At 54.6% G+C, this 23,156-nt stretch overlaps 2 protein-coding genes across 2 annotated transcripts in view; both read left to right on the top strand.

Moving 5' to 3' along the window:
- Window positions 1-3,819: 3,819 nt before the first annotated feature.
- SLC23A3 (solute carrier family 23 member 3) lies at window positions 3,820-11,840 on the top strand (the record flags this gene model as incomplete). Its single annotated transcript, XM_055123211.1, has 12 exons — window positions 3,820-3,846; window positions 3,986-4,143; window positions 4,649-4,746; window positions 5,045-5,118; window positions 5,363-5,544; window positions 5,837-5,960; window positions 6,046-6,160; window positions 7,854-8,107; window positions 9,068-9,173; window positions 9,823-9,990; window positions 11,387-11,482; window positions 11,572-11,840. Coding segments are annotated over 12 exons (1,671 nt in total), but the record flags the coding sequence as incomplete, so codon positions are not given.
- A 1,176-nt stretch (window positions 11,841-13,016) lies between these two features.
- The window catches only part of NHEJ1 (non-homologous end joining factor 1), a 119,697-nt gene continuing 109,557 nt past the window's right edge, over window positions 13,017-23,156 (top strand). The window contains exons 1-3 of the mRNA XM_055123209.1: window positions 13,017-13,124; window positions 15,380-15,556; window positions 16,459-16,671. Of these exons, the coding sequence (XP_054979184.1) occupies window positions 13,122-13,124; window positions 15,380-15,556; window positions 16,459-16,671 (393 nt within the window). The 5' untranslated portion in view covers window positions 13,017-13,121. The remainder of the gene's footprint in view (window positions 13,125-15,379; window positions 15,557-16,458; window positions 16,672-23,156) is intronic.

The following is a 23,156-nucleotide window of genomic DNA, read 5'->3' as shown; positions in this document are numbered from 1 at the left end:
TATCCCAGAGAAGCAAAAAAGTATAGTCGAAATTACATTTGCACTTATATGTTCATCACAGCGTTATTTACAATAGTCAGAATCTGGAAAAAACCTGAGTGCCCTATACAATGGAATACTATGCAGCTGTTAGAAAAAATGAGGTTATGAACTTTGCATATAAGTGGATCAGCATGGAAAGTATCATGCCAAGTGAAATGAGTCAGAAGGAGAGAGATAGACATAGAAAGATTGCACTCATCTGTGGAATATAGAATAACAGTAGGAGAGTAACACCCAAGAATAGTAGAATTAAGTACCAGGAGGTTGACTCCATGGCTTGGAAGCTGGCTTCACATTCTGGGGAGAGGGCAGCTCAGATAGAGAAGGGAACACCTAATAAAATGTGGTTGGAGGCCAGGCGGGGGAAGGGTGATGCGTGCTGAATGTAGACTGGAGACCCGAACACAATGGCCACTCAACACCTTTATTGCAAACCACAACACCTAATTAGAGAGAACAAAAGGGAATACCCTGCCACAGTGGCAGGGTGCGGTGGGGGGAGATGGGATTGGGGGGTGGGAGGGATGCTGGGTTTATTTGTGGTGGAGAATGGGCACTGGTGAAGGGATGGGTTCTCAAACTTTGTATGAGGGAAACATGAGGACAAAAATGTATAAATCTGTAACTGTACCCTCACGGTGACTCACTAATTAAAAAATAAATATTTTTTTTAAAAAGCCCCCCCCCAAAAAAAACTATGATGGTGTGAAAGCGACACAGCAGAAATCCAGTGGCAAGTTCTGACACTGGGTAGAGACAGTCAAGACTCCTGACTTCAGATATTTTCAAGTTAGACCAGAGAGGTAGTAGGTACAGCGTTTGCCTTGCACACAGCTGGCCCAGGTTTGATCCCAGCCCTACCAAGAGTGATCCCTGAGCACTGCCAGGGGTGTGGCCAAAAAAGGGGAGCAAAACCAATGTTCAGCTTATAATGAGTTTATTGGGATGTCAATTGGATGTGAATTCATTGTAAAATGAGGACAATCTATTTTTTTTATTTTGGCTTTTTTGGGTCACACCTGGCAATGCACGGGGGCCACTCCTGGCTCTGCACTCAGGAATTACCCCTGGCGGTGGTCAGGGGACCATATGGGATGCTGGGAATCGAACCCGGGTCGGCCATGTGCAAGGCAAACGCCCTACCTGCTGTGCTATCTCTCCAGCGCCAAAATGAGGACAATCTATATGAAATCTACATGCATTTTTTTTTTGGTTGGTTTGACCTCTGTGGGGAGGTCACACCTAGTGGTGCTCAGGGTTTACGCCTGGCTGTGAACTCAGGGATCACTCCTGGTGAGACTTGAGGGATCATGGTCAAGCCTTTGCAAGGCAAGGGTCTTACTTTCTGGCTCTGTTCCCTTTAAAGCCAGAGAGCCAGTCCAAGGGGTCACGCTGGCTTGCATGTGTCTCTGGCCTTGCATGGACCCAGGAGCCTCACCAAGAGTGACCCCTGAATACCACCAGGTGTGATCCAAATGTTTCATTTGAGCCTAACCATATAGGAGTCCCACTGGCAGTGCTCAGGACTGGCTCCTAGCTCTGTGCTCGCAGATTACTCCTGGAGGTATTCTGGGGAACACGGGATTGAACCTGGGCATGACAAATACCTTAACCTCTGTGCTACCTCTCTCACCCAGGTCCTAGAAGTGACTTTTATACCAAATCTCCCCTTCCGCTTTCGTTGTGTCTGAGATGACCAAGGCCCACATGTGGTGGTGGTGCTCAGACACGTTTCACTGCAGAGTCCATCCCTGAATTTGAAAGGGTTTGTATAGTAGCTCTGAGAAACCCCAAAGAGCAGAGCCACTGGGATCGCACTCAGGCGAATGAGTTTGCCGGGATCAAACTCTAGGGCTCACTAGCTTCATACCTGTGAGCCGTGTGCTCTACTGTTGAGGCTTCCCTGTCCCTAGGTCTCTGCCTTTTAACATGCAAACATGAAATTGTTTCCACGCAGTTTGAAGATTTCATTTGTCAATGAACAAACCTCCAAGGGCCAGAGCGATAGACAGCAGGTAGGGCACTTGTTTTATGTGCAGCAGACTCAGGGATTTTTGTTGTTGTTTGTTTGGCTTTTTGGGGTCATACCCTGCGATGCTCAGGGGTTACTCCTGACTCTGCACTCATGAATCATTCCTGGTGGTGCCTGGGAGACCATATGGGATGCCGGGGACAGAACCCGGGTCGACTGAGTGCAAGGCAAACGTTTGTAGGTTTGATCCTTAGCTTCCCATGTCGTCCCCTGAGCCTGCCAGGAGTGATTCTGACTGCAGAGCCAAGAATAAGCTCTGAGCACTGCTAAGTGTGGTCCAAAACCCAAAAAACAAAACAAAACACCTCTCTGTATACATCAAAAGTGAACCTTGGGGGCTGGAGCGATAGCACAGCAGATAGGGCGCGCGGCCTTGCACGCGGCCGACCCAGGTTCGATTCCCAGCATCTCACATGGTCTCCTGAGCACCGCCAAGAGCAATTCCTGAGTGCAAAACCAGGAGTAACCCCTGTGCATCACTGGGTGTGACCCCAAAAGAAAAAAAAAGTGAACCTCGTCTGTTTGTTTTGTTTGGGGGCCACATCTAGTGGTGCTCAGGACTAATTTTTGGCTCTGTGCTCAGGGATCACTCCTGGCAGAGATCAGGGGAGCATGTGGGGTGCCAGGAAGTGAAACCCAGGTCAGCCATGTGCAAGGCAAGTACCCACCTGCTGTGCTATTGCTCCAGCCCCCAAAGTGAACTTCTCTCAGTGCTTTTCCAAGAATGTGTGCTTTCTTGCCTGCGGAACATTGCTTCCGCAAGGGTGGCAGTGGCTATGGTACATGTGTCACCAGCAAGATAGCAGTGACCTCGGACAGCAGAGCCGTGTGTCTGAGAATCCAGCCCTATGAGGCAGGCATGGGCCATTTCTGCCTTCCGCTTTCACCAGGCCCATTATTATTCTCCTTAATACTACACGTGGCCGCCCCGGGGAATTTCTTACTGTACATCACGGAGGGAGTGGGCCCGGGCCCTGCCTCTTGGGGCCATCCTGGATGCCTGGCCCTGAATGTCGAGAACCTCTGTGGAATCCAGACAGTTCCAAACACAGCTGGTGACGGAGGAATGAGACGGCAGGTCCCAAGCTTACACGGCCCACCGCCCCCTTTGCAGGAGAGAAAAGTCACTCAGTACTTCCCGAAAACCTCCCTGTTGAAAAGGGAACTAACAGAGAGCACTCCCGCCCAGTTGCACCTGAGGGTAGGAGGTTGATCCTTTTTGATCCTTCCCCAAGGGGGGCAGTATCACCCACTTTGGGAACCCCTAGAAAATGCCAGAAAGTCAAAAACCCTACAAAATCAAACCCCACTGGAGTTCGATTGCCAGCCTCCCGCCCAGCCTTCTCTGCAACCTGGAGCGGGGGATCTAGATGGAGATTCTCGGGGGAAGGGGTGGAGCCCACGGGCCCCCAGTTAATGGGTGATGGAATTTGCAGAAGAGCTGGGCAAAGGTGAAAGGGCCTCGTCCTGCCCCGAATCCCTCATTCTCCCTCCACTGCCTCAGCGACACCCCCCTCCGCGGGAGGCTCACTGAGGGCTGACCTCGCTCTCGGCTCTCCTGAACTGGCTTGGGGCAGCCCAGGCCAAGACAGAAGCCCCGGGGCAGCATGCGCCACTCTCCCATCCAGGACATCGCCCTCCAGCCTGTGGGCCCCCGGGATGCCCAGAACCCCCAGCCACTGCTGCCCGCTGCCCCCGCACCTTCCTCTCCCTCCCCCGCCTGCCCCCATGGGCCCCCTCCCTGGGGTCTCAGCTGCCTTCTGGCCCTGCAGGTAGGACGCAGGGGTGCGGGGTGGCGAGGTATAGGGAGGAGGGACGGAGGATGTGGGCACGGCATTAAGAAACTGGGCTCCCGGAAGTGGTCCGCAGCCCTGTTTCTGAAGACCACCCCCGGCCTGCCCGCACCCGCAGCATCTCTTGGTCCTGGTGGTGCTACTCTCTGCCTCCCACCTGCTCCTGCTGCGGAGTCTCCCCCCAGGGGGCCTCTCTTATGCCCCTGCCCAGCTCCTGGCGTCCTGCCTCTTTTCCTGTGGCCTGACGACCACACTGCAGACGTGGGTGGGCAGCAGGTAAGGAGCAACCTGGCCAGAAGGTTGGGATTGGGGCCGGGGCAATAGCACAGCGGGTAAGTAGTTTTCCTTGCACGCGGCCAACCCGGGTTCGATTCCCAGCATCCCATATGATCCCCGAGCACCGCCAGGAGTAAATTCCTGAGTGCAGAGCCAGGAATAACCTCCGTGCATTGCTGGGTGTGACCCAAAAAGGGAAAACATAAAAAAGAAGGCCGGGATCCCGGGGGGGGGGGGAGGGAGGAGGAGGCAGGAGAGACCTGGGGGGTCCTTTTGGCTGCCATCTATTGCTGTTTTTGTTTTTGGGGGACCATGCCTGGCGGTGTTCAGGGTTTGATCCCAGCTCTGAGCTCAGGGGTCACTCCTGGTGGGGCTCAGGGGACGCTATGGGGTGTTGGGGATTGAATCCAGGTTGGCCGCGTGCCAGGCGGACGCCTTCCCTGCTGTCGGACTCTCCGGCCCCTGCCACCTACTCACCGATGTGCCCGGGCTGCTGTCCCTCCAGGCTGCCTCTCGTCCAGGCTCCCTCCTTTGAGTTCCTGGTCCCTGCGCTGGTGATGACCAGTCAAAAGCTACCTCTGGCCATCCGGACACCTGAAAACTGTGAGACAGAGCCCAGGCAGGCAGGGAGGCAGGGAGGCTGGGAGGCAGGGAGGCAGGGAGGCAGGGAGGCAGGGAGGCAGGGAGGCTGGGAGGCAGGGAGGCAGGGAGGCAGGGAGGCTGGGAGGCAGGGAGGCAGGGAGGCAGGGAGGCAGGGAGGCAGGGAGGCAGGGAGGCAGGGAGGCTGGGAGGCAGGGAGGCTGGATGCTAGAGGAGTCTGGGGCTCTGCCAGGCATCTATGATGGCCAGACCCTGGGTTTCCAGCCAGGGTCCCGTCTCTTCATGCCCTCATCCTCCCCAGCCTCCCTCGTGCTGCACCTGTGTGCCACTTCCGGCTGTCCTGGCCAGGAGCGCTGGGATTCTTCTCTCCGAGAGGTAGGAGAGATTGGGAGTGGGTGCCAGAGGGTGTGCGGGATGCAGGGTGTCCTCTGCTACCCTGGCACCGTGGGTCTGGATTCGGGAAGAGGGTGTTTCCGTCTTGCGGGGGCTCTGAGACCCTTGGGTGGGAGGCTGAGGGGATGACTCACCTTAGAAGGAGTGAGAACCCCCACGCAGGCTGAGCGTGGCTCTCCGGGGCCGAATCAGTCCTTGCTGTGCTCCCTCCTCTCCCCTCCACCAGGTGTCCGGGGCAGTGGTGGCGTCGGGGCTGCTGCAAGGCGCACTGGGGCTGGTGGGTGGTCCCGGCCACGTGTTTCCCCGCTGTGGGCCCCTGGTGCTGGCTCCCAGCCTCATGGTGGCCGGGCTGGCTGTCCACAGGGAGGTGGCCCTGTTCTGCTCCATTCACTGGGGGCTGGCCTTGCTGTACGTAAGTGCTGAGGGGAAAGGGGCGGTGCTGGGGGTGGGGCTGGGGGTGGGAGGGCCGGTGTTGCTGGTCTGTCCAGGTGGGCGGCAAGCTGGGCAGGACGGGACCCTGTGGGTCTGGGATGACAGCTCTGGCTGGGTTCCTTCCGTCTCCCCGACTCGCCTGCTCTCTCCCACTGATCCCCCCTTCCACAATCTTTGCAACCCCTTGGATGGCATTTTGCCATTCCCACCCGGGGTCCCCTCTGAACGCATGCTTCGTCTCGCCCCTCAACTGCCTTCTCTCTCACAGGCTTATCCTGCTCCTGGTGGTCTGTTCCCAGCACCTGGGCAACTGCCCTCTGCCCCGACGTCTCCAGCGGGCAGCTCCAGCCTCTCCAACTCACTCTCGAGTGCTCACCTTCAGGGTCTTCTCGGTACATCTGCAGGGGTCTGGGCTGGGGCCACAGGGCTGCTGTGGCACGGGGGAGGGGTCTGCTCCAGCTGGGTCCCCCTCGTCAGGTGCTGATGCCCGTGGCTGCTGTCTGGATCGTCTCTGCCTGTCTGGGCCTCAGCCTCATCCCCAGGGAGCTGTCCTCTGCCACCCCGGCACCGTGGGTCTGGCTGCCTCATCCAGGTACGTTGCTGCCTCCTCCTCCTGCCTCCAAGTGAAGATGTTCTTTTTTTTGGGGGGTGGGGGGGCGATGCCCACACGACAGTGCTCAGGATCACTCCTGCTGGGCTCTGGGGACCATAGGGATGCTGGGGATCAAACCAGGGTCAGCTGTGTACAAGGCAAGTGCTTTACCTACTGGACTGAAGCCCTGGTGTCCATTTCTTTGACCTGCAGATCTGGTGGATGTTTCAGGTGCGCTCATACTGTGTTTTTTTTTCTAAACATGTGGGTTTCAGGAGGAGAAGTGGCTGGGAGAGCTAATGCCAGTTCCTCATCCAGGCAACACCTGGCAACACCTAGCGTGTCTGCCAGATTTTCCTACAAGACTCCTTGCCCAATCTGCATACTTGGGTTTCTTCCCTGCAGGGCTGCAGGGACGGAGGTAGAAATTGCTTTCGAGACTTTGTAGATGCCGTTTGCACATTTCTCAATTTGATAAAGATCTGTTGCAAGTGCCTGATGTACCGAATGGGGAGATGGGACAGACACAGTACCTGACCTCACGGAGTTAGTGGTCCACTGGGGACATAGCAGTCAAGAGCTACAGAGGTCAAAGGGAAATGGCACAGTGCAAGTGTCATAAGGGCGGTGCATTCTGAGATGAGACCTTCTGATGGATGGTTGACTTGAGCAGAGCAGCCTTGGCGATATTATTAATATTGCAGTGCCGAAGACTGAACCCACTTCCTCCATACACATTTATTATTGCTTTTAAAAACTCCTGTGGGGACCATACCTGGTGGTTCAGTGGTCACCAGAATGACACTTGGCATTGCTGGAAATCAAACTTGGGGACTTTCACTTGCACGTGCTCTACGTGTTGAGGCACATTTCCCCAGCCCCTAGGTGAGGTCTTCTTGAGGAAGGGGTCACTGAGCTGTACTGAGAGGTGAACGAACAGAGCCTCTGTTGAGGATGAGGGAGGGGAAAGCACTCTAGGATGAGAGAACAGTATGAGCAAAGACCCTGGGGCAGTCTGGTGAGTATAGGGTGAGTGTATCTGGAGCTAAAGACTTTTGGTGAGCTGCAAAGAGGCAGGGGCATGAAGCTAGAGCAGAGTCCTAAAACTATTCAGTCAATTGTCCTTTTCCAAAAAAAAAAAAGTACTTAGCTCTCCTCTGGAAATTTTTTTTTTTATTACGGAACAAATAGAAATGCCCCCACCCCCTACCCTATGGCACCAGAGTCTACTACTATCCCGTCCTTCATTCTTGTGTGAGTTGTGGGCCAGAGCAATAGTACAGCACGTAGGGCTCTTGCTTTGCACCTGTCCAACCTGGGTTCAATGCCCAACACCCTCTACGGTCCCCCAAGGACCACGAGAGTGATCCCTGGGTGCAGAGCCAGGAGTAAGTCCCAAGCACGGCTGAGTGTGGCCCCCAAATGCAAAGCCACAACCCAAGGGATGAATCTTTATCGTGAGAGTTGAGTGGGCCGGGGATGGCGCTCAGCATAGTGCCCATGTCTTGCATGCATGAGGCTCTGAGTTCAATCCCCGGCACCGGGGGAAGAGTCTGGCCCAGGAATTCAGTGGTTTTGTCCTGAGACATTGTCTTCAAATTTCCACGGGGCTCTGGGGTGTCTGGGGCACCTGGAGGCAGGGGGAGGCTCCGGGTGGAGTCAGACCCCAAGCTGGCTCTGTTTCCCTCCCCAGCTGCGTGGCGCTGGCCCTTGCTGACGCCCCGGGCTCTGGCTGCCGGCGTCTCCATGGCCTTGGCGGCCTCCACCAGCTCCCTGGGCTGCTATGGCCTCTGTGGCCGGCTGCTGCGCTGGCCTGCTCCGCCTCCCCATGCCTGCAGTCGGGGCCTGAGTCTGGAGGGTCTGGGCAGCGCACTGGCCGGGCTGCTGGGGAGTCCCCTGGGCATCGCATCCAGCTTTCCCAACCTGGGCGCCGTGGGTCTCATCCAGGTATGGGAATGGCACGGGCGTGCGTGTGTGTGTGTGTGTGTGTGTGTGTGTGTGTGTGTGTGTGTGTGTGTGTGTGTGGCAGGGGGGTTGCTGGAGGTTGGGGAGCAGGAAGGAGACATACTGAGCCCTTGTCAGCTGTACCCAGCTGTGTGGTGTGGCACATCTCACGGAGGGAGATGCCAACCGGGGTCGAGGGTAGGAGCCATGGGGAGAGAGTGACTTAATCCCAATGATCTCTGTGTCATGCCCACGGCTGGGGGTGCACGGATGCAGGGTAGAAGGATTAGTCACCTACAGACCCTGATCGCTTGGGCCTTCAGCTACAGACCTCGATCGCTTGGGACTTTACAGAGAAGTGGAAAATTGACGCAAAAGAATATTTTTTTTTGTTTCATTGTTTTTGGGGTCACACCTGGCAGTGCTCAGGGGTTTCTCCTGGCTCTGTACCCAGGAATTTTTCCTGGCAGTGCTCAGGGGGCCATATGGAATGCAGGAGATTGAACTTGGGTCAGCTACATGCAGGCAAAGCAAATGCCCTCCCCACGGGACTATGGCTTTGGCCCAAGAAGAAGGTATTTTCTGAGCGTTTAAAGTGCTTTAAGTAAACCAAGCAATACCGTACATGGTGGAAAGCCAAGTTTAATCCCTGGCTCTGCCCAGTCCCCCAAGCAACGCTGGGAATGCCCTTGAGTAAGGAGCCAGCAGTAGTTGCTCTCCAAACACACACACACACACACACACACACACACACACACACACACACGCACACACACACACACACACACAAAGAAATAGAGGGGGAAAAAATCAGGGCAGTGGGAGAGCGGGTAAATGAAGGCAGTCCTGTTAATGAGCAGCTTGGGGAAACTTCTGGAAGGGGTCCCTGAGTGGGGATCTCCTGACGGGGAGACACGGAACCCAGAGGTGGCGCAAGTGACTCCTCGTGTGTTCTCCCTGCAGAGCGGGTCTCAGCGCATGGTCTACTTGGTGGGGCTGCTGTCCATGGGGTTCGGGCTCTCCCCGAGGCTGGCCCAGCTCCTCGCCACTGTCCCGCTGCCCGTGCTCGGTGAGTGCACACGCTGGCAGCATGCCCCACGGCTGGCACCAGCCGACACCCTGGCATGTGGGTAGGGGTGAACAGCCCAGGGCCTCACTTCTCAGTTCAACCACGTGGCCTGTTGTTCTGTTTCGGGCCACACGTGGTTGTGCTCAGTGGGGGTCATTTCTGGTGGTATTCAGGACACAGCAGGGGCTGGGGTTTACGCCCCCCCCCCCCCAGTGGTACTCCAGGATGGCTCTTGGTGGTATTCAGAAAGCATGCGGTTCTGGGGATCAAACACATGCCTTCTGCATACAACACCTCTGCTCAGCGCTTTGAGCTACTCCTCTTGCCCTCCCACCCTCAGCACTGCCCCCTTGGTGGCCTCTTGCCTCGATTTCTCGCCAAATCAGCTTCCTTGGGGGAGGGGGGAGAGGGGATGCACCCAGTAATGCTCAGGTGTTATTCCTGGTGGTGCTCAGGGCACCACATGGGATGCTGGGGATCAAGCCCTCTCGGCCCTGTGCTATGCAAATGCCCTCCCCAGTGTGCTATGGCTCGGGCCCTGTCTGACTCAGAACCCAGTACCCTGTCTGACTCAGAACCCAGTACCCACCCTCGAGTGTCCCTGCCGCTCCAGCAGTCTCCTGCTGTCTGTTGTTCCCTCCCGGGGCAGGTGGGGTGCTGGGCGTGACCCAGGCCGTGGTGCTGTCAGCTGGCTTCTCCATCTTCTACCTGACTGACATCGACTCTGGCCGGAACGTCTTCATCGTCGGCTTCTCCATCTTCATGGCCCTGCTGCTGCCGCGCTGGCTCCGGGAAGCCCCCGTGGCACTGAGCACAGGTGGGAGGAGCCCAAGGGAGCTGGGCCTCAGGCTCGGAGCAACTCTGGGCTTTGGGGTTATTCCGCTATCTACGTTCTTAGGGCCGTCGCACCCAGGGGTGTTCTGGGGAGACTCTGAGCTCAGGTGTTGCACCTAGAAGTGGTTGGGGTAGGGGGGCTTGGGGGTGGGGGGAACGACGGACGAGGTGCTGGGGATAGATCCCTGACGTCCTGCATGCAAAGCAGGTGCTATAGTATGTTGAGCTGTCTCTGACCCTCACGTGTGTAATGAATATGTATTGCATTGCATGCAATTCATGCCGGGATCCAAGGGTGCTGCCAGATGTGACAGTGCAGTCACAGAACAAGACGGGGGCGGGGGGGGGGGGAGTGAGTTGGCTTCCATTTGAGATGATACAGACCAGTTTCATGAAGAAAGGAACAATGAGCTAAGCTTGAAAGTTGGCAGATTTTTTTTTAACATCTCTTAAAACATCTTTGAAATTTTTTTGTGGGGTGAGACATACCCAGTGATGCTCAGGGCTTACTCCTGGCTCTGAGTCAGGGATCACTCCTGGTGGGCTCGGAGGACCAGATAGGGTGATGGGGACTGAACCCAGGTCAGCTGCAGGCAAGGCAAAGACCTTAACTGCTGTCCTAGCTCTCTGGGCCCAGAAAGTTGGCAGATTTAGGTGGGTGCATTTATGAGAGCGGATTAGCAGCCGTGGTTCTCCACTGCACATCCACAGGAGACCTGGCCATGTCTGGAGACTTCCTGAGCTGTGCCAACCTGGGGTGGGGCATGGTGGGAAGAGATTGCTACTAGCACTTAGTGGGTAGAGTATATGTCAGTACATGCTGACATATACTCACGTCCTCATGCCCAACCAAGAATTATTTGCTTCAAGTGTCAGTAGTGCTGAGGTTGGGAGACCCAGGCCAGAGCCCAGAAGGTAGGATGCAGGAAATAAGGTGGGGGCATTTAGGAGCCAGAGAGACAGGGCAGGGGGTAAGGCGCTAGCCTCACAGTCTAATTTCCAGCACCACGTATGAGCCCTCAAGCACCGCCAGGAATAATCCCTGAGCAGAGCCAGGGGTGAGCCCTGAAGCACCGATGGGTGCATCCTCCTCCTTAAAACAAAACAAATCACAATGATTGGGGCATTTCAAGTCCAACTACAAGGAGTCTGGACCGGGAAGGCAGGTGGCTCAGGAGAAAGGGCTGTTGAGGCAGGCCTGGGTGCAGAAAGGGAGGGCAAGGGGCAAAGGTGTTGAGCCGTGGGTGAAGAGGGGAGAGAGCAGTTCAGAGAGGTCTGTCCTACTCGATGACGCAGGCTTAGGTCTAGAGAGGCGAGACTCCTTGGCCTTTCCTGGGTCAGTGCCCCTCTCCCAACTGTCCCCCACCCCCCTCACACAGGCTGGAGTGCCCTGGATGTCTTCCTGTGCTCACTGCTCACACAGCCCATCTTCCTGGCCGGCGTCTTGGCATTCCTCCTGGAGAATACTGTTCCTGGTCAGTGCAGGCTGGGGAATGATCAGAAAGTCACCACTCTCTGCTTGGCCGGCAGCCCGACCGACTTCCCTCTGGCTTCACTTTTGCAGGCACCCAGCTGGAGCGTGGCTTAGTCCAAGAGCTGCCGTCCGCTGGAGATGTCCAGGAGACCGGCGACAAGGCTGAAGCAGAATATGAGCTTCCTTTGCCCCTCCTGAACCTGTGTCCCTGCATCCCCCAGCCTCTCCGTTGCCTCTGCCCACAACCTGAGAACTCTGGGGCGAAGGACAGCAGGTCCTCCGAGCCAGGCGAGATGGCCAACCTGCTCTCTGGTTTGGGAGAGCCGCGTCCTGGAGCACGCAGAGAATTTAGGTCTTAGGAATCACCAGGACTCCTACGTCTGGGTTGCTGGGCGGGGGGTCAGCTCCCAGGTTCTACCTTCTAGGGAGAATGTGTGTGTGTGTGTGTGTGTGTGTGTGTGTGTGTGTGAGAGAGAGAGAGAGAGAAAGAGAGAGAGATATGAAACTCCGAGGCTCTACCTTCTAGGGAGAATGTGTGTGTGTGTGTCTATGTGTGTGTGTGTGTGTGTGTGTGTGTTATGAAACGTCCTGTTTCCTGACAGATGGATTGCATTCCTGGCCCTATTAGAAAGTGCAGAGCAGGTGACTGAATGAATGAGACTTGGTATGTGAACTATTAGCAACATGGAAACCCCAGCATTTACCTAATAAATATTTATCAAGTGCATCCTATTTGCGAGGTCCTGGAACTACTCATCTGCCTAAGATTGGGGTCCTGCCCCCAAGACTTAGAAAATGACTAGTTGGAATTCAAAGCAGAAGGTGGTCTGTACTGAAGACTGAAACTCCCGCTGTGGTAACAAAGTGGGGGGAAAAAAAAAGAATGAATTCTGCATCGTTCTAATTTTAGTGTATGCGCTGCCAAGCGAGCTACAAGAATGAATTCTGATTGGGGAGAGTGGGCCAGGCTTTTGGGAAGCAGCAGCTCCCCAGCTGGCCCCGACTTGGTGCTGGAGGGAGCCGAAGAGAGGCTGGAGGTTGGGAGAAAGGAGAGAGGAGGAGGAAGGAATGTAAAATATTCTTTTTGTTCGTTTTTTGAGCCACACCCAGGCGGTGCTCCGGGCTTACCCCTGGCTCTGCGCTCAGGGATCATTCCTGGTGATCTCCGAGGGGAATGTGTGTGTGTGGGGGACCCGATGGGATGCTGGGGATCAAACCTGGGTTGGCAAGCGCCTGAGCCACTGTACTATCGCTCTGATCCCATTTTAAAAACATTCTCTAGTAACGTTCAGATCCCTTCATTTTAATGAAAAAGAAAAATATAATAATCAGGCTGCAGAGGCAGAGGGAAAGGTGAGTTTAGTGACGAGCACCTTGTAGGTCACGCTGTTCTACTTGATCAGCGGGAGAATCACCAGCTCCAGGTTCCCTTCCCCGCTGCAGCGTCCCTCCAACGCGGTCTTGGGCCGAGAAGCCCCGCCCCCGAGGACTGGCCCCGCCCCTGGACCCGCCCCGCGGCCCCAAACCCCGCCTCCCCGGCGTGCTGATTGGGGGTGGGGAACCTGCCCCTACTTCTAGGCCTTTCGTTTGCGCGGGCCGGCCGGCCAGCACGGGAAGGTGGGGAGCTGTCGCAGTTGTTCATGGTAAGTGGGGGATCCGGGGGGCGCCCCTGGGCCGGGCCGGACGAGGTGGGGGTTACGCGGCCGCCGCGAGCTGAAGCGGGCGCGGGCCGCCCTCCCGGAAGGACCCCGGCGCCCGGCCGCGACACCGGAACTGGGCTCCGGGGGTGGGCGGGACCGCGCCTGCTCAGTCCGTCTCCGCCGGCGGCGAGGCGGAGTCCGCGAGCTTCCGGGGCCGCTCGTCGGGGTGGGCGGCTCGGAGCGTGCAGGTGGCCGCTGCCGCCTGCGTGACCCTTGGAGGAGTCTCGACACGCGCCTTAAGTGCAGCCGGTGTTGTGGACATTCAAGGCCAAGGCCCCTGACAGCCGGATGCCGATGACTTGGGGGCGTTTGTGCACGCCCAGCAGGCTCGTCCAATCAGAGGGACAGGGAGTGGCCCACCGCGGGTCTCTGCGGCCATGCTGCCCTCTGCAGGACAGCGGAGGAACTGCCGAGAGGCCATGCGTCGTGTAAACACCCGGGTTCTTCAAAAATGACATTTGGGGCCCAGGGCCGTAGTGCAATGGGTTAAAGGCCCTCTCATGCTTGCACGCGGCCGATCTGGCTTCCATGCAAGGCATCCCATATGGTCCCCCGATCACCACCAGGAATGATTCCTGAGTGCAGAACCAAGTGTAACCCCTGAGCATCGTTGGGTATGGCCCCCAAACAAAGCAAAACCCCCCAGATACAAATGGGGACCCAGAGCGATAGTACAGTGAGCTATTGCGGCCGACCCGGGTTTGGTCACTGGCACCACAAATGGTTCAACTGATACGGTTACTGAGCAGGAGTGATTCCTGAGCACAGCTGGGTGTCGCCCCTCCAACCCCCTCACCAAATGATAAATGGGGATGGGCGAGGTCCAAGAGATAGAACTGCCAGATGGAAGAGCTTCTTGGCTCAAACTGCAGTGCTCCCTGAATACAACTCACCACCTCATGCTGCAGGGCAGGTGTGCTGAGCCCCTGAGATGCCCACCAGGGCCCTGATTTTCTTTATATCTAAGATCCTCTACCCTACCTCCTTCACTTTGTATTTATAGATGGCAGGAAATTCTCTCACGCATGCGTGTGTGTTGTGGGTGGGGAGTGTTTTAACCCGGGACCTCTTACACGCAAGGTGAGTGTTCTGCCCAGAGTACCTCCAAGGGTGGCGGGCCTTCAGGGTCCCTTCTTTTTTTTTTTCTTTTTGGGTCACACCTGGCAATGCACAGGGGTTACTCCTGACTCTGCACTCAGGAATTACTCCTGGCGGTGCTTAGGGGACCATATGAGATGCTGGAAATCGAACCCGGGTTGGCCGCATGCAAGGCAGACGCCCTACCTGCTGTGCTATCGCTCCAGCCCCAGGGTCCCTTCTTTTTAGCCCACAGTAAAAGTGATTAAAACTCCTGTTACTGGCCAGAATTGGGCTACTGAGTATCTGTTTGGGTAGAAATGTTGAATTCCCAGGAGTGCAGGCAGGAGTGCTTGGGTGGGGCTGTGGGGATGAAGTTAAGTGAATTTAGCGCCTGCCACTGTGATATGCTGGGCGTGGCATCATGACCTGGCCACTTCAGCCCTTGGATGCAATGCAAGAGCCATTGCAAATGCAGTTGGTGGCTTTTCTCTTTGCTCCACACACAGCTTATTAGTGGGTTTGTGTGTGTGTGTGTGTGTGTGTTTATCAAATCTTCTAAGAATTTGATAATTTTGATAATTATGGGGCTCTTCCCCCCAGTTTCTTATTCATCCCTTTGTAAACATTCTGCATAGAATTCCCAAGGATTCATATGCTAGAGAAGAGATTCAGGATCCCTGGGGCCAGAGATGCTGCTCAGTGGTAGAACACGTGTCACGTGTATGTGTGTGTTTGTGTGTGTGTATGTGTGTGAGGCCCTGAGTGACTGTATAAACATTTAGTGAATATCTTTACATGTCGAGGGACTATATGTATATATGTGCTTGAAATTCTGAGAGCTTCCAGTTTTGTTTTCAGATAGTGATCAAATAACTGGAATTTCCTGCCCTCGGTACTGAGGACTTGCACTGCTCTATAAGCAGGAACTCTTCCTTCTTCTCAGAAGCTGTGACAGATGAGTGAGCTGGCTCGGCTGGCTCTCTACGGGGTGGGCGGGCCTCCTGTTTAGTCTGGAGCAGGGGTTTCCCCCCACCCAGTCTTCTTTGTAGGAGAATGGGTGTGGCACTCCTGAGCCCCCAGCACCCTGGGCTCTGGGCTGAGCAGAGACTTCCTGGCAGATGGAGGCGCTGGACCATGGGCTGTTGGAGCAACCCTGGGCCTGGCTGCAGCTCGCCGAGAATTCCCTCCTGGCCAAGGCCTGCGTCACCCCGCAGGGCTATGCCTTGCTGCTCTGGGATCTTCAGCAGGTGTGGCACGAACAGGTGGATGCCAGTGTGGTCAGTCAGCGAGCCAAGGTAAGGGTGAGAGCGGTGTGGGTGTGGCGTTCCTGTCCCCACCCCCTACCTCTCTGTCCTGGGCCCCGTCCCTCCCCCACGCGCTGGCTCGGAGTTTGTGGTGTGTGGTTCCTGGCATTGCCCTTGCCTCTGTCCCATCCCGGCTGTCTCTTTATTTATTTGGGAGGTGGGGGGGGGGCATTTTTGTACTTACATTTATTATTTTTAAAATTAAAAACAATTTTTTTTTGGTCACACCCAGCACCGTCTCTGCACTTAGGAGTTACTTGGTGGTCCTGGGGGACCATATGGGATGCTGGGAATCGAACCTGGGCCGGCTGTGTGTAAGGCAAACATCCTACCTGCTCTACTATTGCTCTGGTCCCACTTTCATTTATTTTCATTTATTGTTATTTTTATTTTTTTCCAATATTTTTTTCCCTTTGCTTTTTGGTTCACACCTGGCACAGGGGTTACTCCTGGCTCTGCACTGAGGAATTACTCTGGGCGGTGCTCGGGGACATATGGGATGCTGGGAATCGAACCTAGGTCAGCTGTGTGCGTGCTATCGCTCCAGCCCCTCCAAGATTTTTTTGCATTGAATCACTGTGAGATAGACCCTTGCAAAGCTGTTCATGATCAGGTTTCAGTCATATTGTTCCAACACCCATCCCTTCACCAACGTGCATTTCCCTGCGCCAGTGTCCCCACTTTCCCTCCCATCTCCCCTCACCCCACCCCCCAGCCTGCCCCTATGGCAGGCACTTCTCTCTCCCTCTCTCTCTCTCTCTCTCTCTCTCTCTCCCTCTCTCCCCCCCTCCCGAGCCCCCTCCCTTTTGGCCATTGTGGTTTGTAGTACTCATACTGAAAGGTTGTCAACATATCCAGTTACCTGCTTTCACCACTCGCTGCTGTCTGCTTAGGAGCTGAACAAGCGTCTGACAGCGCCCGCTGCCGCCTTTCTCAGCCGTTTGGATGATCTGCTTCGTCCGTTGCTGCAGGGCCGAGCTGGCCCCGGCGAAGCCACCTTCTCCTGTGACCGCGTGGCCGAGGCGCTGGTGCTGCGGGTGCGGAGTGAGCTCTCAGGCCTCCCGTTCTATTGGACTTTCCACTGCACCGTAGCGAGCCCTGCCCTGGTATGTGCCCGTGGAGTGTGGGGCGGAGCCGGGGGTGGGGGCTGGTTTGAGATGAAGCCCTCGTTGTTCCCATCATCGTCATTATTATTATTTGGAGCAATCTGTTCGAAATGTTTTTTTTTAGAAAAAACGATCCCCTAAAAACTGTTTTAGAAAAAACAGTTTGAGGGGCTGGAGTGATAGCACAGCGGGTAGGGTGTTTGCCTTGCACGCAGCCGACCTGAGTTCGATTCCCAGCATCCCATATGGTCCCCCGAGCACCGCCAGGAGTAATTCCTGAGTGCATGAGCCAGGAGTGACCCCTGTGCATCGCCGGGTGTGACCCAAAAACCAAAAAAAAAAAAAAAAAAAAGAAAAACAGTTTGAAAACGATCATTGACAAGACAGAAGACTAAAAGGATTATTATAATTTGGTTGGGGGGGTGTGTATTCAAAAAGTGTGTGTGTTGGGCCAGAGCCATCGTACATCGATGTTTGTGTTGCATGTGGCCGACCCAAGTTCGATCCCCGGCATCCCATATGGTCCCCTGAGTACTGCCTGGAGTAATTCCTGAGTGCAAAGCCAAGAGTAACCCCTGAACATTGCTGGGTGTGATCCCAAAAGCAAAAAGCAAAAAAAAAAAAAAAAGTGCATGCTCCGAGCATTCGGTGGCCAGGAGCCTCTTCCCCATCCTGGAGGGCTGATGGCGATGGATGAGGGAAGGAAACGGGGGCCAGGCTGGTTGGTGATCAGCTGCCAGTCTAGTCCTGCCGTTACTCCATTCTCCCCATGCACCTGTTCTAGTCTCACACTGCCCCTCATCCCGGCTCCTACCTTCCCTGTGGCAGGCTCCCTCACCCTGTCTCCCTGCCTTAGTCAAGAGCCCAACTTCTCTGGTTGATGGCAGCTCCTCAGAGGTGCTCAGCGCCACTGGGGTTGCATCTGGTGGCATTGTGGAGGCCACACAGTGCCAGGGGTCAAACATGGAGGCCCAGAATGTGCCAGGTATACGCTCTTACCCTTTGAATACACACACTCTCTTTCTCTCTCTCTCCCCCTCTCTGCTTCTCCTCCTTTCCCCAAGGGACTGTTATTAGTTTATCTCTTATTATTTTTTGTTTTGGGGTCACACACCCCAATGCTCAGGGTCACTCCTGATGGGGCTCAGGGACTTACAGGCTGCTGGGGATTGAACCTGAGTCAGCTGCATGCAAGGCAAGTGTCCTGCCTGTTGTACTATTGTTATCACCCCCAAAAGATTATTTCTGTCTTTTTCTTTGTTATTGAGGCTATACACAAAAGTTTTGGGGCCATGCTGGACTGGGAATCTAACCCAGGCCCTTACGTTTGTGAGGTATGTGCTCTTCCTCTGCGCTGCTTCCTGGCCCCAGGGATTTTGGACCGATATATCCTGTTCTTTTTTGGGAGGTAGAGGCCAGCACACCCAGTGCTCAGCGCTTACTCCTGGCTCTGCCCCCGACGGGGTGCCAGGGATGGAACCTGCGTTGACTGCCAGGCGAGTACCCTGCCCGCTGTACTGTCTCTCCAGCCCGTGGTGTAGCCTGTTCTTGCCAACGGCACAGTTTGTGCTGACGTTGCTTTATTGTATGTCCTTACTGTTGTTACTGTTCGCGCGGGGACAGTCTCTCAAGAAGTCCCCAGAGGCTCAGGGGCTCTGCTGGCAATTGGTCTCCAGACCTGGAGTCCAGTGAAGGATGTGACGTTGCTCGGGCCTGAAGTACTCACAACTCCCAGGGCCACACCTGGTGGTACTCAGGGAACCATGTGGTGTGGGGAACTGAACCAGGGTTGGGCACGTAATACCAGGCATGAACGCTAACCGCCATCCTATCTTCCAGTCCCGTGTGTTCTTATGTCTTCAGTATGTACTAAGCATCTCTCCTGATCTGACTGTTGGGTATCCAGATCTGAAAGACTCTAGCCTGAGGGTGGAGTGATGGTACTGAGGGTAAGGCACTTGCCTTGCGCGTGGCCGACCCAGGTTCCATCTCTGATATCCCATGAGGTCTTCTGTGTACTTCCAGGAGTAATTCCTGAGTGCAGAGCCCAGAGTAACCCCTGAGTATCTCTGAGTGTGGCCCTGAAAGGAAGCAAACTGACAAACAAACAAACAAACAAAACCCCAAGTCTAGCCCAGAGCCAGAGAGAGTCTAGGAATGAAGGGACTTGCCTTGCTTGTGGCCCACCCAGTTAATTTCTCAGCTCTGCGTGGTTCCCTGATCATCACAAACAGGGAGCGAGCATCACGAGATATAACAACAACAGCAACAAAATACAAAGGACAAAGAATCGTGCCTGTTCCTGCAGTTTGCTCTCACGAGGGGATGGAAATGAAGGATGAACGATGGCTAAGTTCTTTGAGGGAAGCCCGGGTCGGTTGAGGATCTGAGGAGATCATTTCTCTATTTAGATCATTTTTGGGTTTTCAGGCCACACACAGAGACGCTCGGAGTTGACTCCTGGTGCTGCATAGGGGGTGGCCGGGAATTGACTCAGGGTTGGCCCGTTTGCCAGGTAAAGCGTCCTGCCTGCTCTGCCATCTCCCCAACCCCAGGGTGAGGCCATTTCTGAGCCACGTTTTGAGGATTAGCAGGAATGAGGGGAATTGAGGTTATTCCCGCAGGAGTGGGCTTTGGAGCCTGGGAAAATCTGAAACCTGAAATTGATCTTGGTGATGCTTTTAGTTTTATGCTGTCTTTGTCTTGGGCTACACCCGGTGGTGCTCAGGGCTTGACTCCTAGCTCAGTGCTTGGGGGACCGCATGGGACGCCAGGGATCAAACCCCGGGTGATCATGGGCAGGGCCAGCACCTTCCCCGCTGTACTAGCCTTCAGGCCCCAGGACGACATGCCTTCGCCCCCTTCCTGTGTCTCCGAGCTGAGGGGATGCTTTGGTATCAGGAGGGTGGATTCGGGAACAAAGGACTCTTTGAGGAACTATTTTGTCGTCTTCAACATTTTGTATTTGAGGGGTGCTCTTGTCCCCTGTGAAACAGACCTGGTGATGCGGCAGTGCCCGGGGGCCACCAAAGCTGTTCCTGCTGGTGCTCCGGGTTTCACGCTGGTCCAGGGATCAAACCACAGACCTGCTCCTCTGGTCCGTTGAGCTATTTCCCCAGCTCCTAGTCTAATTTTTTTCTTTTGTTCTGACAATACCTCTTTGCATTTTGAAGGCCCATTGGCAGTATTACCTATAGGTAGTATTCACTCACATTGGTTGATTTTTGAAAATTTATTTTTGGTTTTGGTGCCACACCCGACGGTGCTCAGGGCTTGCTCCTGGGATGCCGGGGATCGAACCCGAGTTGGCCACGTTCAAGGTAAGCTTCCTTCCTGCCGCACTGCCGCTCCGGCTCCATGTTTGTTGATTTTAATAGAATTTCATGTGGAATTTCCCATCCTGTTTTAGTTTCCATGTTTGGTTCTGAACTCCAGTAACTTTTAAAAACTAACACGAGGGGGCACCATTCCCTCAATAATGTTTGTGCTAGTACCACTGCCTCCCCACCCCCCCAAAAAAAAAGTTTGCCGCTACTCTTTGGAGACTCAGGCAGTATCTAGTCTGTGAGTGTGTGTGTGTGTGTGTGTGTGTGTGTGTGTGTGTGTGTGTGTGTGTGTGAAGCAAGGTAATTCAAGGTAATTTCTACTGAAACTTATTTAAAAAGATGTGAGGTGGGAGAGGGAGAAGTGTGTGTGTTCTGCCGAGAACACAGGTTTTTCCAGAGTGAAAAAAGGCAGGCAAAGCAACGGAGAGACAAGCAAGCGAGATAGTGCTCGAGGGAGACCGGGCAGCAAGGTTATAGTTTCAATTTTGTATCAGTTTGTATCGTAGACTTCTGTATCCCAGGGCCTCTCGAGTTGCGCAGGGACCTTGGGAAGGGAGTTGATGGACTCTTTTTTTCCCTCTTAAGGAATACAGTAAAAAGCACTTGTATCACCTCGTGGAAACTATGTAAAGGAACTCACTGTTGTAGGAAAATTCTTCTAGTTGTCAAGAGGCAACTGTTTAGAATGGAATGAGTCTTGAGGCTGGAGACTCATTTTTTATATGTGTACAGAACATATACAAACCAGCCCCCCCTCCTTGTTTCCCACTGGGAGTGATCCCTGAGACCCACTGGGGATGGCCCAAAGTCTTCCCACTCGCCAGTAAAAAAGAGTGGAATGAGTTTATTTATTTATTTTTTGTTTGTTTTGTGTTTTGGGCAACACCCAGTGGTGCTCAAGGGGTTACTCCTGACTCTGAACTCAGAAATCACTCCTGTCGAGCTTGGGGGACCCGATGGGATGCCAGGGATTGAACCCAGGTTGGCCACATGCACAGCTGATGCCCTGCTTGCTGTGCTGAGCCGTCACTCCAGCCCCAAGCATGGAATGCGTCTGGGTTTGACAACAGTCGAGATTAGCTTTGGACTAACATAATTGATCAGCAATTGTGCTTTGACTTAAAATAGATTATGCTACTGTGTGTGTTTGTGTGTGTGCGTGCACATGTGGGGTTGGGGATTAAACTCGGGGTCTCACACATGGAAGGCAAGCACTCCACTGCCAGCCACATCTCTGGCAGTCCACATACGAATCATTCTGACTGTCCTAAAGCAGCTGCCTCCCCAGGGAAACCTCCCTAGGAAGCCAGTGAGAGGCAGGGGCAGGCCGGGCTGCAGGCGGCAGCCGGGTGTGTGCAGGTAGGTCACAGAGTCCCGACTTTTGTTTCTTACTCATTCTTGTCGTCCTTTCTATTTCCTTTTTTAAAAATGAGTGATTCATGCAAAAGGCAAACACTTCAAACAGCACTTACAGGCCTGGAGTGGAAAAATAGGTCTTCTTTCTGCCTTTAAAAAATGTTCCCAGTCCCTCCCTTTTCTTCTCTAAAGCAACTATTTCTTTTTGTTTGTTATGTTTTGTGTTTTTGGCAATACCCAGAAGTGCTCAGAGCTCCCTGCTGGCTCAGTGCTTAGGGATCACTCACTCCTGGCAGACTTGGGGGACCATCTGGGGTGCCGGGATGGACCCCAGGTGTGCCCAGGTGCAAGGCAAACGCCCTGACTGCTTACTAAAGCTCTGTTTTCCAAAGCGGCTCTTGCTGTCAGTGGCTTGTGAATTCTCAAAGGAAACCGTCTGTCGGCATGTGTGTGTATGTGTGTATGTATGTGCGTATATCTACACACACAGTCAGGTCTGTGTGTATGTGTCTGCGTTTTCACGAAGGGCACATATTCATCACTCTGTTAGTTCCCTGTGGTTTCTATTTAATTCTTACACTCAGAGGTTCCTAGCAATACATTCATGTATAGTTTTATACCCTGGCATTTTATTGAGTGACTCTACCGATACTTAGTTCATTGATCGGCTCCTCCAAGACCCCGAGGTTGCTTCCCTTCTTCTATTGCATTTGGCTCGGGGTTGGGCTCTTACTCCCCCACCGCTACCAGCAGGGTCCTCGGAGACTTGTCCGTGGGGGAGGGCTCGCGTCTAGACTCCAGACCGTCTTCTAGGGAAACAAAGCGCTTGGTTCGCCCCAGAGGAGCACAGCAGAGCGCCCGCCCCGCCCCTCCACAATACAGTGTCTCCCCATGAATAATGAAGTGGTGCTGAGTCCCGGGGGGCTGGTGTGTGCGCAGGAAAGCCCCGTGCTGTCTGCCGAGCTGCCTCCCCTTCTGCCTAGTCTTTCCAGTGTCTCAGGAAATTCTGGTTTTATTTATTCGGGGGAAGGGGTTGGACTACACCCAGTGGTGCTTGGGGACCACTCCTGACTCTGTGTTTGGGGGTCACTCCCGGTGGTACCAGGGCCAGCCACGTGCAAGGCAGTGCCTTTGCCCCTCCAGCTAATAATGGAATTCTCGATATCCCGTACTTTGGCCCTCAACTGTGCCACCTCCTTGGTTGTTTTATCATCACTGGGAATCACGTTAAATGTGTGTGTGTATGTGTGTGAGTGTGTGTGAGTGAGTGTGTGTGTGTGTGTATGTGTGTGTGTGTGTGTTGGAGAGCACAGGCCTCTGAGTCAGTTGTCCGGAATTAGCAACTCAGCTCTTCCCCTTTGGTTCCTTGTAGTTTCCTTTTCTTTGTTTGGTTTGGGGGCCACAGACAGCGGTGCTCAGGGGCTGCTCCTGTCTCTGCACCCCGGGATCACTCCTGGTGGTGCTTGGGGGCCATGTGGAGTGCCAGGGCTCAAACCCGGCTCGGCCGTATACCAGGCTGATGCCCCATCGCTCCGGCCCTGATTCCTTTCACTTTCTCTGGGGGGTTTGGGACTTTCCAGGAGACCCCGTTTCTCCAGCTGCACCGTGGAGCCGCCAGTCCCAGTCAGACTGTAGCACTGTGGGCTCACCTACGAGCTGGTGTCACCTGGCTGAGAGGAGTGGCCCTGTGACAGCAAATATTCCCCCTCCCTGCATTGTCTCCTAAACAAGGCAGTGCCTTGCGGTTAAGGTGTTTCCCCAGCCAGGTGCGGTCAGGGCTAGCCGGGCCGCTGGACTTCCGCT

The sequence above is a fragment of the Sorex araneus genome, chromosome X (genome assembly GCF_027595985.1).
Source record: "Sorex araneus isolate mSorAra2 chromosome X, mSorAra2.pri, whole genome shotgun sequence".
In the NCBI taxonomy this organism is placed as follows: domain Eukaryota; kingdom Metazoa; phylum Chordata; class Mammalia; order Eulipotyphla; family Soricidae; genus Sorex; species Sorex araneus.
The sequence above is the reverse complement of the archived record's forward strand: the minus strand, read 5'-3'. Positions and strand labels throughout refer to the sequence as shown.